The sequence below is a fragment of the Mytilus edulis genome, chromosome 4 (assembly GCF_963676685.1).
Source record: "Mytilus edulis chromosome 4, xbMytEdul2.2, whole genome shotgun sequence".
Classification (NCBI taxonomy): domain Eukaryota; kingdom Metazoa; phylum Mollusca; class Bivalvia; order Mytilida; family Mytilidae; genus Mytilus; species Mytilus edulis.
In genome coordinates this window covers 38,322,092-38,336,956 of record NC_092347.1, presented here as the reverse complement: position 1 = coordinate 38,336,956, position 14,865 = coordinate 38,322,092, and the positions used below count along the sequence as shown (strand labels likewise).

At 31.4% G+C, this 14,865-nt stretch overlaps 1 protein-coding gene and 1 pseudogene across 1 annotated transcript; both read right to left on the bottom strand.

The window, feature by feature from the left end:
- Nucleotides 1-1,578: 1,578 nt before the first annotated feature.
- On the bottom strand, nucleotides 1,579-4,099 carry LOC139521366 (toll-like receptor 3; annotated as a pseudogene).
- Nucleotides 4,100-7,903: 3,804 nt separating this feature from the next.
- Nucleotides 7,904-13,930, bottom strand: LOC139521847 (toll-like receptor 2 type-1). Its single transcript, XM_071315502.1, has 2 exons — nucleotides 13,786-13,930; nucleotides 7,904-11,100 (listed from the first exon to the last, which is right to left on the bottom strand). The coding sequence occupies exon 2, from the start codon at nucleotides 10,775-10,777 to the stop codon at nucleotides 8,201-8,203; it is 2,577 nt and encodes an 858-aa protein (XP_071171603.1). The 5' UTR covers nucleotides 10,778-11,100; nucleotides 13,786-13,930; the 3' UTR covers nucleotides 7,904-8,200.
- Nucleotides 13,931-14,865: the final 935 nt, after the last annotated feature.

The following is a 14,865-nucleotide window of genomic DNA, read 5'->3' as shown; positions in this document are numbered from 1 at the left end:
CAATTGATATTCGAAGCTATCAAGCAGCTCGACGGGTGCCACATGTGGAACAGGATCTGCTTACACTTCCGGAGCACCTGAAATCAGCCCCAGGTTTTGGTGGGGTTCGTGTTGCTAAGTCGTTAGCTTTTTCTGTTGTGTCTTGTGTACTTTTATTTGTCTTTTTTTCTTTTTTAGCCATGGCATTGTCTGTTTATTTCCGATTTATGAGTTTGTCCCTTATGTATCATTCGCCTCTCTTTTAGTATTTGTTAACTGCAAATATATGTTCTTAAGAGGTCATGATATTTAATGACGAACATAATTGATTTGTCATAATCGATGAACATGATGATATTTTATTCGGTGTATTACATTGTTCAGTGCGACTAACTTAGACTGAATTTGACTCGGAATTTGACAATTAAAATGCATTGATAACTCGACTAAGCGTACGAGGAAATACATAATGCTTCCTCAACATACAAATGTATTTATAGCTGAAAGCTTAACACTTTAGAAAAAAGAAGATTTGGTATGATTGCAAATTAGACCGCTATCCACTAGAGTTTAAATTAAGTTTTGCGAAATATAAGCAACTGTACGACTTTTCATTGTATACACATGCAATGTCCCAAGATTTAAAGCAATGACAACATAAGACTGTTGGTCATCGAAGTTCTAATGATCAGGTGAGTTCAAGAAATATTTTACTCTGTCATTTACGATCCCGCTGGCCAGGAAAACCAACAAAAACGAGTTTACTAGGTCAAACTACCTTACATTTTAAGTCTAGTTGAAAATGTCGCAATCGTGGGAAATCATAATTAAAAATATTTTTAAAGATTTTAAATACGATAGATATTAAATTTCATAGTTGGGAAATACACAAGGAAGTGTTGATAGAGAAAAGGTTAACATTTTCCAATAAAAATAGTATAAACTTTACAGATCATGAATAAATTGTAACATGTAAAAGAAACTAAATCACCTTTGTCAAAAGGGAACTATAAAGACGGATATGAATCAAGGAATATGACTTTGAAAATAATATGAATAAAACAATGCAAGCTATAAATTGTGTTACTATTTTCAACATGGACTTGGCTGTTATGTTAGATAATTCTTTGTATACACATGCAATTTCCCACGATTTAAAGCAATGACAACATATGTACAATCGTGCCATAGTGACCTATACGAAACAAACACAATCCGAGTTTTTTTACTCAAAGCATGGCCAAATTAGATGTTTTCTATAAATAAAAATTTTAGAGACAATTTTGCAACATTTTATTTTTTAATTATCATATGCGATCATGTTTGGTCAATCAATATTTCAATACTAAATAATTTTCAACATATGAAAAAGTAATGAAGAAAAAAACTCATTCAAAATAATATGTTGAAACCAAATAATTTGCAACCAATGTTAAAATTAAAATGGTTTTTATATATATTTCTGTATTGAATAAACTATCGTGATAACTTTTAAATAAAAATATAGTTTGTTTATAATGTACACAAAAAGCTAGCTTTAAAAGTAAAATCACCTTTATTTCGAGTGCTCCGTAAACGTTTTACATCTGACATATGTTTGACGACGATGTTTTAGTATACTAACTGACCAATCACAGGGTAAACGGGCTCTAACTTGGGTAGATCTAAAACATTTTCATTTAAACGCGTTCACTTAGTTTTAATAAACGCACGTAAATCAAACATTTGGAAATTCGAACTCTCCAGCATAAAGCACCTGCTAAGGGTTTCTTGAAAATTACAAGGGCATTAAGTTTTATCAACTGTACCAATTTCAAAAAGACAGTCTGGCGAGACTTTAAATATTGGAGTTAGTAGAAATATAACATGTCTACTGTTTTCTATGCTCTCTGCCTCTGCGTCATAAAATGACTCTCCGCCATAAAAGTCGCGATCTTTTACACATATTTTGAGTTTCCATTCGTTTTCTAGTTTTGGAATAAAGTACTTTTTTATCCAAGGTATGCAATCCCCGCCATATGAAACAAAAACGTCATATGTGTATTTTTTACCATATTTCTTTTCAACAATCTTTCGAAATATGCGGTAAAAAATATAGCTATGTTCCATCGTCTATTGTATAATAAAACTATCATAGTCAAGATACAACTTGTTCCTAACAAAATTGAAGAGACCATCAGCCATATTGAATTTCTACAGTGGGAAAACAAATCATGCATGTTTTCATATGCATCAAATATAGTAATCACGGTACCGTTCACAAGTGTACACTTGTATGATCTGCTATCTAGATTTACTTTGGTTTCTTGTATCCACTTAATAAAATACAAATTGTAACAATTACATTCAAATGCATTGCCATCAAGAAGAAAATATAAACCATGCTTTTGATTCATTAAATCCGCCCAAACACGAGTTTTTGTTGGTAGTAAGTTACTACTAAGGTCAAGTACTTTAATATCATTTTGAGAAATGATCTCACTTGGAGTGGACTGAAACAAATTATTAGACAAAGATAATTCTGATAGATGATCAATATTAATGAATAAATTTTCTGGTAAAATATAAAGACTATTATCTGACATATCCAAATGATTGAGGTATTCAAATTTTCTAAAAAGGGCTATAAATCTTTTAAAAAACATATCATCTGAACGAGCATGCATTATATGAAACAACCTAGCATTTCTCCACAAAAGATATTTTACATTTATAAAATTAACAAGCTCTATTGTGTACAATGTCAAGTGAAAATGACCATCTAAGACCAAAGTTTCTGCTTTGTATGAGGCGTTTCCTTCAAAAACTACAGCATTGTTTGTATAACTAAACGACACATCTAGGTAAGTCAAATTGCTTCCTCGACGTATAAAGAACAATCTAGAAATATCCTCACAGAGTACATTACCCAAAACTAATTTTTCTAGAGAACGAGGCAAATATATCACATTGTTAGACACATGATAATCTTTTCCGTAATATTGACGAAAATCATTTGCGTATAGCTTATATCGAACTGGAATATAAGAATAGTCAAATGTTTTCAACGCAACAGATTTGTTAAAAAATGTTTTTAACTCGTCCATATGACGTCCATAGGCAAACGCAAACCGGTTTCCTTTAAAATATAAATGTTTTAAACACTCTGGTCGATCAAATGACAATAGCGAGTTTTCATCAAAATCAACTATCCCGTTGTCTGATAAATCTAGTTTCTACACAAACAGTTTTCAAATATCTCATCATGCCTGCTGTGACTTTTAATGAAAATGGATATTCATTGTGTATTGAAAATGGGACAGTTAAGACCTCGAAGATTCAATATTTCAATAGTTTTGCCATTATATGGCGACAGTATGTTGAGAGCCTGTTTCAGATGCATGCATGATTCTTCAAAATGTATTTTGGTAATTTTAGGAAAAGGAACAAGAGCATTGTTTTCCACTTTCAAAAAAATTAAATGACATCTAGTCAGTTTCAATTCGTCTAGATTCGATGAAAAGTTTTCAAAAGTATATCCTCGTAGATATTTTAAAAAACTAAATTCAAACGTTAATGATTTTAGATTTTTCAGCCCTTGAAATCCTATTTCGAAAATCGGATTTGGCGCAATATCTAATGCTAAGAATACTAGCTTTTTTAAAACAGCAAAAGCTTGATCTGGATAATGGTATAAATCCACAGTCGGTTGATTCGGAATATTCCGTCGTAAGTCCAGATTAATCAAATTTTGCAACGGCAAAAACATTTCTTCAGTATAGACATATTTCAGGTTCAAAATGTTGTCAGCCATATTCAGAAACTTCAACCGGGTTAATCCATAAAATTCATGTTCCTCCATTATGTGAAGTGTACTTTTAGCCAACGATAAATTGTGTAATAAACTGTAATTTTCAAAAGAGTAGTTACTGATACGACGAATTTTGTTTCCACTTAGATCCAGAACGGTGATATCACGTGGGAGTGTCTGTGGAACTCCTCTAAAACCTCTTTTACTACAGTTAGCTGTCTTTATTTTCTCTAATAAATGATCATGAACTGTTATATTACATTCTTGAGCATAAACTAAATAAAGTAACACGAAAAAGCCTGGCACTGTTTGATAAATATAGTTATACATCCTAATAAATATGTTTTTATACAGACATATTTAACTTATATATCGTTATTATACTATAAAATTGAGAATGGAAATGGGGAACGTGTCAAAGAGACAACAACCCGCCCAAATAAAAAACAACAGCAGAGGGTCACCAACAGGTCTTCAATGTAGCGAGAAATTCCCGCACCCGTCCAGTGATAATGAACGCCATACTAATTTCCAAATTGTACACAAGAAACTAAAATTAAAATAATACAAGACTAACAAAGGCCAGAGGCTCCTGACTTGGGACAGGCGCAAAAATGCGGCGGGGTTAAACATGTTTGTGAGATCTCAACCCTCCCCCTTTACCTCTAACCAATGTAGTAAAGTAAACGCATAACAATACGCACATTAAAATTAAGTTCAAGAGAAATCCGAGTCTGATGTCAGAAGATGTAACCAAAGAAAATAAACAAAATGACAATAATACATAAATAACAACAGACTACTAGCAGTTAACTGACATGCCAGCTCCAGACTTCAACTAAACTGACTGAAAGATTATGATTTCATCATATGAACATCAGGCACAATCCTTCCGGTTAGGGGTTTAGTATCATACCATCATAACATATATGAGAAGAACATAACTCGTGTCATGCCAACAACTGTTTTTAGAATAAATGTGTTTAGTTCCGATGCAAAGACCTTATCAGTGACTCAATATTAACGCCAAAATATGCAATTTTTAATGACTTGACAACAGTATCGTAATTATATCCCTTCTTAATAAGTCTATTCAAAGGTTTTGTAAGTTTCTGAGGTGAATACTGACACCTTTGTGCTTTATAAAGAATATTACCATAAAAAATTGGATGTGAAATACCTGAACGTATTAGAAGTCTGCATGTTGAGCTATATTTACGAATGATGTCTTTATACCGATGATAAAATTTAGTAAATGTTTTGACTAGTTTGTGATATCGAAAACCCTGGTGTAATAATTTTTCAGTAATACATACATTTCTCTCGTTAAAATCTAAAACATTGTTACATACACGAGCGAATCGTACAAGTTGAGATATATAAACACCGTAAGATGGTGACAAGGGAACGTCACCATCTAAAAACGGATAATTAACGATAGGAAATGAAAAATCATCCCTTTTATCATAAATTTTAGTATTCAGCTTTCCATTTGTGATATAGATATCAAGATCGAGAAAAGGGCAGTGGTCATTGTTAGTATTAGCTTTATTTAAAGTAAGTTCAACAGGATAAATTTCATTAATATACATACTGAAGTCGTCATTATTGAGAGCCAAAATATCATCCAAACGACCATTAATACACGCACAAATGAAATAAACACAAGATCACAAAATAACTGTGTTTGTATGGCTTGAATTTGATTCAGATGTCAAAACTGTATTTTGCCACAGTCACAGTAAATAACTATCGTACACTATTCCATTTTAAATATCTAGGCAAACCTACTCTTTGCTGTGGGAATTAAAAAAAAAACAACATTGAAGGGATCTTTCATGCGCCTTAACGTATATCATTTGATACTTTCTTCCGGGTAACTATTTTTATGAAATTTGAAAAAAAAATAGTTAACACGAAGGTGTAGAAATAAAATGATCGTTCGTAAACTGAATAAACCGAGTTCATATAAAAGTAAAGTATAGATTAAATACATATAGCGGTATGTTTGTATATCATTTACTAGATCATCAAATAGTAAAAAAATGTATACTATCAAATGTAATAATAGTATCTTGATTTTCAGAAATCGACATTATTCTAATAAAAACAAAAGAGAAAAGAAATAGAAATAATACGACTACTTCTTATAATTTCATTTTTGAAACATCAACTATGTTTGTATTTACATAAACAACACGAGGGGTGCAACAAATGGAGCAGGAACTTTTTTTTTCTTCAGAAACTCGGTTTTCAATGACGAAATCAAAGCAGTTTTCGTAATAAAGGAAGTAGCAGTTGACAAGAATCTTGAAATTTTAATTAAAAGTCAGCATTTAAAATGATTCGTATTGTAAAATCATACGTTCAGAAATTTTGCACTCAAGTGGACCAGAAACCATACCAATATATTTTCTACCTCGCTGTATTTGTCAAAACTTTGAGGAATTTTGGTCCTCAATGCTCTTCAACTTCGTACTTTATTTTTTTTACTCTTTTGGATTCGAGCGTCACTGATGAGTCTTTTGTAGTCAAAACAGAAATACAAAATTTAATCCTGATATCTATGATGAGTTTATTTATATACAAATACTTTGCCGGTACAAAAAAAGAGCCCTGACATAAAATAAAAACCAACACTCTAGTTGTTAATTTCTGTCATTTTGGTCTTTTGTGGAGAGTTGTCTCATTGGCAATCATACCACATCTTCTTTTTTTTAATACTCTAACATGTTACCAGGAAGACTCCTGAGGAGCGTCGGTTGCCGAGTGGTCTAAGTAGTAAAACTACTATATCACTACCCTGTTAACTCCAATCTTAATTGAGAAGGATTGTCAGTTTCATATCGAAGTTCAGTGATTATCTCGGAGCACTCTGACTTCCTATATCAATAAAACTTGACCGCCAATGATTGGTACAAAAGTGTTGAAAGTTGCATTAAACACAACTCAATCAATACTAGTTACTGAAATTGGTACCACATAGTTTAACGGTCGTCATTACGACTAAATATACTTATACAATATTCTGTAAGTAATAGTTATCCCAGTCGGACTTGGTGTGTCAGTGTCAGATCACCTCGATGACTTGAGGCCAGAGGGATATCCGACACTGACACACCAAGTCCGATTGGGATTACAATTTAACATCCCAGCTGTTTTAGATTAGACGAAAAAACATTTACAATTCATAAAATCTAGTTTAGTAACCATTATGATATACTTTATACATAACTATATAATATATACTCTTTATGAACCCCGAACACGATGTTTAAATATGAAACATGTCAACTCGCCCCACTGGCCAATCGGCTCACACTAAATCGCCACTTTCTGTAAAAATTGCCACTTTCTAAAAAAAATCGCCACTTTTTAAACAATCGCCCCACTCTTGTTTACCAACTCGCCCCACTTATGAAAAGGGTAAAATCCCATTGAACAATCAGTGTGACAACTCGCCTTATTTATAAAACATGTGAAATCCCACTGATAAAAGTTATGCATATTCGCCCTACTTATGAAAATATCTTGCTTCCTTTGAATATGTTAAATTCTGAGAGTTGGTATCTAGTCGTCCTAGTGTAGGGGTATGTGTTGTTGGTTGATATGCCAAAGGTCTTGAGTTCGATTGTTTTATTGTGGATTAGGCATTCCCCGCCAAAAAATGTTACAAAACAAAAGAAAGCATGCAAAACAAAGAAACTCAAGCCGGGGTGATCAGGAAGGGATAATCCGGCTCAGATCATCCCTAGTAGAACAAAGGAGCTGGGATGTAATCTTGCTGAAAATCGGTAGCGACAGAATTTTCTTCCGCTCTATTTGAATTCTGTCGACCCTGATTTTGGAATTATCCTTTTTATGTTGTAGTATATTCCAATGGGTTAACTAAAATAAAAAATTATCGATGATAAAAAGAAGGAAAAAAAAAACATTTATATTCAATGGAAAGATTACTCTATATAGCTACATTATTTTTTATTTCGTATGATTCTATCAAGAAAAATTAAAAAATTCTGATACAACGCATCGAAGAATAAGCCCCTACAACTCCACTTATTTGTCAAATTAGGGTTTTAGAAAATCAAAGATTGACCACTAAACGTGTATGCATATTTCAAATAACATCATGTATTTCAAATATTAAATACTATGACTTTATTGATTGAAAATAAATACGTCACGCATAAAAAAATATATATTACCCAACAGTAATTCCAATACATAATAGACAATTTAATCGAACAATTACGCATAATACAAAATGCATTTGTGATATAATTCTAAGTTTAACCATAAGTTTGATCAAGAATCATGTTACTTTATTTAGTATAGGCCATAACTATTTATTACAATATTTTGATAATAATTTGATATTGATACAGTATTTCCTTTGATTTTCAAATACATAAGATAAATAGGAAGGGTATTTTACATCAAATCATGACAAATCCATAGCCTTAATTGTTGCCACATGATATCGAAATCATCAGTTTCATCTGGCCACTGAATGAATGATACATAGTTCCAAATATAAGTTAGTTCTGTCGGAATGTCTTTCAATGATATACCCTTTGCTAAAACTATAATGTTTTCTATATTACGTATCCTTTTCTCGTGTTTTACTCTTTCAACTGCAAAAAGGTAATCTTCTGACGATTTAAAAGATGGAGTAAGCAAAAAAATAACATGTCTGCTCTTTTCTATACTTTCTGCTTCTATATCAAAATAGGAACACCCGGGTAAGAAGTCACGATCTTTCAAACACATTTTGAGTTTCCAATCGTGTTCTAATTTTGGAATAAGATATTTTTTAATCCAAGGTCCACTATCGTCTCCATACGAAACGAAAACGTCATATTTAAAGCTTTTGCAATATTTCTTTTTGACAATGTTTCGGAATTGTCGGTAAAAGAATAAAGAAATTTCCCATCGTTTACCATATATCAACAATAACAAAGCAGTTACGAAACACGTGGACAACAAAGTTGAGGCTACGGTTAGCCATGTTGAACTTTCACAATGAGAAAACAAATCATGCAACTTCCCGTATGCCTCTCGTACATTTATTAATGAACCATTAGCAAGCGTACATTTATACGAGCGACTGTCAAGCTTGACTTTAGTTTTATTTATCCATTCAATAAAATCCAAATTGTCACATTTACATTCAAATGCATTATCTGCAATTAAAACATCTAACCCCTGTTTTTGATTCATTGAATCTGCCCAAATACGTGTTTTTTTGTCCAATGTTGTTAACAGATTTTGACGAAAATCTAATAATTTAATGTTTGTAAGATCCGTAATTTGCCGAGGAACTAACCGAAATAAGTTTTTGGATAAACGTAATTCTGAAAGATATGTCATACTTTGTAACAAATTTTCAGGTAAAAACCACAGGGAATTTTTTGACATATCTAGGTGTTCTAAGTATTTTAACTTCTTAAATAGTGCCTGTATTCTCGAAGAATAATGCTTATTTTCAGGATTCATGTGCATATACAAACTAGCATCTCTCCATTTTAAAGTTTTGATTTTCCCGTTATTTATCAGTTCGTCTTGATCTATAAACGTAGAATGTGGATGGCCATCTATTAACAATGTTTCGATTTTCTGAGATGAGTTCTTTTGAAACAGAATGGCTGTAAGCGAAAAACCAAATGAAAGATCCAAGTATGTCAAATTGCTTTCTTCTGGAATTAACAACAGTCTTTCAAAATCATAACATAACACATTACTTAGAAGTAAAGTTGTCAATGAGCGAGGAAAAATAATGACTTCAGAAGATTTACTTTGTTTTTTCTCATGGACAATATTTCTACCCAGATCGCTATTGCTCAGTTCATATCGAACTGGAATATATGAATAGTCTAAGGTTTTTAAGTTTGTAGAGGTTTGAATAAAACTTTGTAATTCATCCATTTGTCTGCCCTTTGAAAAGGCGAAACGGTTTCCTTTGAAGTAAATATGTTCTAAACATTTTGGTCTATCAAACGACAGTAAAGAATCTTCCTCAAAATCAATTATCCCGTTGTCTGATAAGTTTAACGATTCGACACAAATAGTTCTTAGATATCGCATCATTTCTTTTGTGATTGTTAATGCAAAGGGATTCTTTTCATTACTGAATACAGGACAGCTCAATCCTCCGAAATTCATTAATGTAAACTTTTTACCCCCATAGGGAGATAAGATGTTTAGTGCCTGCTTGAGATGCATGCAAGTTCCTTCTAAGTTTAACTTGGTCATCTTTGGGAAGGGAAGAAGAATATTATTTTCTACATGGACTACATGTAAACGACATCCTGTTAAGTTGAACTCATTTATGTTAGAAGAAAAGTTTTCGAACACACTGTTGTTAAGGTATTTCAAATAACAAAGTTCGAAGGTCAACGATTTCAACTTTTTCAATCTCCTAAATCCTTTACCAAAACTCGGATTTGGAGCCATGTCCAATGCAAAGAAATCCAACTGTTCTAAAACAGCAAAAGCGTTATCAGGATAGTGGAACAAGTTGGTATCAGACGGTTGCTTTATGTTACGTCGAATATCTAGGTTTGTTAAATTTACCAACGGTAGAAATATTTCCGACGTATAGCTTTGCATCAAATTCAATTTGTTTTCTGACATATCTAAAATCTTCAATCGATTTAATCCAACGAAGCTCTTTTCTTCAATACATTGTAGTATGTTTTTCTTTAGTATCAATTTTTCCAATATTCCGTACCGTTCAAAATCATAATTACTGAGATTTTTAATGTTGTTCTTGCTAAGATCCAGTATATTTATATCATTTGGAAGAAAGGACGGAACTTGTGTTAGTCCAATATTTTGACAATTGGCTATCTTCTTCCTTCCTTCTGTTGATTCAATAAGCACAATGTCACATTGTAGGGATGTCACAAAGGGAATAAGCATGAAAGAAATTGCTATGTATTCAAAATAAGGCATTCTTACGAATTTACGTTTTTTGTGTGTGTACTCTTTTTTGTTTCGTTTCTTCATATACTGAACAACTTATTTCATTAAATGCACAGAAGAGATAAGTTAAGTAGTCGTTTATATTTTTTGTAAACTGAATTAAATGCTATCAATTAAGAGTCATTGTTTAGTGGAAAGTATATATTCCGTACACAGTATTTGACATTTCAAATGTTTGTTAATAATTATTTGCATATAACTTCAGGTCCATAGTTGTGATCTAGTAACTTTAAATTTTGGTTGGTAATAGCCCACCTTAAGAGCTATAAATAAACTAGCGAGTTTAAGTTCGATGATCAGTTAATATATTTCATTATTTCCCGCCTTCTTTATTCTCTTACATAATTCTGAAAAATAAATAGAATAGGGTAATAGTTGTCTTTGGATTTATGATTATGAATATTTAACAACTATTTTCTATGGATCAACACTTCAGATGAAAACGTTGTGCTCTGCCTAATGTTGTTTATATTTTTGTCGATTGTGATTTTAGAAATGGCATTGTCGGTTGGTTTTCGACTTGTTAGTTTGAATATTCCTTTTGTGTCTTTTATCTCTCTGCATATGAAAAGAACGGAATCTTATTCTCAGTGAAACAAGCTGACTATGCGGTGTGGGCTTTGCTTTGCATTGTTGAAGGCCGTACGGTGACCTATAGTTGTTAATGTCTGTGTCATTTTGGTCTTTTGTGGATAGTTGTCTTATTGGCAATCATACCACATCTTGTTTTTTTTTTATATTTAATGTAAAAATTTATGTTTCAAAGTACCAACAATTTATTTGGCTGACGTCATGTGAATCCAAAAATTTTAATATGTGAGTGTCAAGATTTATAAGTACTAATATTTGTTTTGCAATAACAGAAAATGTGCATTCCACAAACTCAATATACACGAAGTAGTGATATAGTTTAGTTTATCTTATTTTTGGGGGCTTTTTTGTATGAACTATAGAGGATTAATATTCTATTTTATTTATTTATTTTCAAACACCATTTTGTGTGGAGGATAATTAATTGATTATTTATTTTTAATATAATATATCTTACAAATAAATGTATAGTTAATACTATATATATATGTAAATGCATGAAAACGGGCCCTATACTTGGATTCAATAAATATTCTTATTCTGATTCTTATTCCTGAGTTGGTACAGGCATATTCCTATAAAGAAAACGGTAAATTATACCTTGTTTATAGCTAGCTAAAGATCTCACTGGTATGACTGTCGCATAATATTCTATTAACAACAATGTGCGAACAAAACAAACATACAGTTTTGTTAAATGTCAAAACTTGGAGTACAACAGGTGGCATTGTGTTAAAACAAACAATTAATATGTCGACAAAGAAAATCTTTAATAAAAAAGAGAACATAGTAGTAAGCAAACAAAAAGTCGGGAATATAAAAAATGACCATAGCACAATAATGCAATGGCGGTATGTATAAGTACGATAAGGCGTTATATAAAAAGCAAAATTACAAAAATACTCCGAGGAAAATTCAAAACGGAAAGTCCCTAATCAAATGGCAAAATCAAATAAAACACATCAAACGAATAATATTGCATTTTTACATGAGGTAAAACTATGTTGCCATCGTTGTTAAAATGTATTCATTATTTTGCAAGTTGCTTTACCGAGGCTTACATATGCTGTTTACGTAAAAGCTAAAGTCATATGAAACCGCAAAAAAAAAAGAAGCATATTTTTTATAAATATTTGGATAGTTTTTATTATAAAACTGATGTATATATACTTTTTTCAAAGAAAATTCTTTAGTGTGTCCACATTAAAAAGAAGTATACTTTTTTTTAATAGCTGGCTTCCAGGTAGAAATTCGCCGAAATATTTTCCGTATGCATTTGACTTTAGCGTGACCTTACTCGGAAAAATCCGGTGATCGCAATACGCATGGATCTGTCATTGAAATAAACTATTGTCTGATTGTACATGTTATACATGTGCTCAATATCCATGCGTTTTTGTTGATTGTTTACTATAAGGTGACAATCGGTATACTACGGCTTCACAACACGGCAATTAATTAGCTGAAATATTTGTTAAATCATAACAGAATGAGACAAAAACAATTGACCATTATACGATATTATTGCGTAAGAAATGATAAAATCTTGCACAGAAGACTTAGTTTATGATATATACATGCATTGTTTTAATTTTGTATCAAATAAGCATGTTCAAGTCCTGAATCAACATTTAACGCATCTTGAATATTAAAAAACAAGTGAATATCCACATGAATATAATACGTTCTGGAAGGTACAGGGTGTTGTTTACTTTGTTTATATTCAGAAAATTGCTTATCGATATTCAAAAACCAAAAATAAAACAACCTGATTTCCATTTGAAAATATTTGGGACAATAGCACAAAAATAAATGCATGATATAAATTAAATGAAAAACAATTTATAGAAATAAAGTGTTATTATCATAACTAACAAAGCACAATACATCCATACTTAAAACAAACAAAACAGAAAAGAGATAAAACACGTTCTTCTCACTATATACTTTGTTTGGTTATTTAAAGGTTGTAACTTCATAAACTGCGAATGGTTCAGGAACAGATGATCAACGTCGTCAAATCTTAGCCATTATCATAGAAAAAATGATTTGCTTCTTTTTTTTCTTTTTTCTTTTGTTTTATCAAATGATATGAATAACTAATTTTTATAGTTCGTTAATATCGAATAAATTTGTTCGTTTTATGTGGATGCTCTTAATATTACATGAATATTGTATATATACGTATATTGCGATATGAAGAATATTTAGAAAAATATGATTTTCTGATGTTTCATCCATTTTGCTTAGATTTAATAAATAAAATGTGTTTAAACTAGACTAATTAATACTGTCAATGTTTTTTTTTGTCATTGCCACATATAATATTGCACTGACTTTATCTTTGTATAGTTGATTAAAAATGTATATCAATCCGTTTCATGAAAGCTGTTGAAATTATATACATACATCTATGAATTGTAGGTTAATCAAATACTTACTAATTCAGTACTTTTTGCAGAGAGTCCTTGCAATGTTTTCTACATTTATTTGTTGTTTCGCAGTGATTGTGAAGACGTTATAACCATTCACCTTGGATTCTTGGTTTTGTTTTGCTGGCATTTACATAAACGAGGTGTTGCCCCTTTTGTTTACATTGGAAACTATTATTAACCAGTGTAAATTGATATTCAGTTATATAAAAGGTTTTAAGTTATAACACTTTACTTGCGTGTTTTTGTTTTTTACTTATGTGTACATAAATGCGGAGGAGTCCTACCTTTTGTTAGTATCTGAAATGATTATTATCCAGTGTAAATTGATATTCATGTTAATAAAAAGTGTTGACAATTTAGTAATGTTCTGCTCTATTCCGTTTGTATTGTTTGGATCATTTAAATTTCACCACTAAAATATGTGATCCATATTCACTGGAGTAAAGCTGATGACCGTAACTGCATTCACGGTCATCCCAAGATGTCGGATGAAAAATTAGGTCAGTTTCTGTATTGTCTGTTAAACTGTTTCTATATCATTTTCTTTACAAATCATACATTGAAACGATGTAAATTTATAAAAGAATCACTCGAAAATCACTAATTACTTCCGAGAAATGTGCATGAAACGGGAAATTCGATTTGAAAAAATCGTTAAGATGACCGTAAATCATAATCAAAATATTTTCAAGATGACCGTAACATAAAACAAGGATGACCGTGATTGGTAAAAAGATGACCGTAACTTGTAATGACCGTAATTTGTAAAGACTGACTGTAATTTATATAGGACGACCGTAACTTTTATAGGATGACCATCAATTGTAAGAAATATCCGTATTGTATTCAAAGCTTTTTTGTTGAGTTTGTCGATCTCAATAGGGGCTCGGTTAGCGGATATAAATATGTTTCATAAATTTCTTTTTTTAAACTATAATATAATTGGCCATATTTAGGATTTATAACAATGATAGTAAATTGCATATTTCTCGTAAACAATGAAATATTTATTGATATCGACGTTAAAATTTTAACACAAATTTACAGCGATACGACGAAAATTTGAAGAAACATGAATGTGTCCCT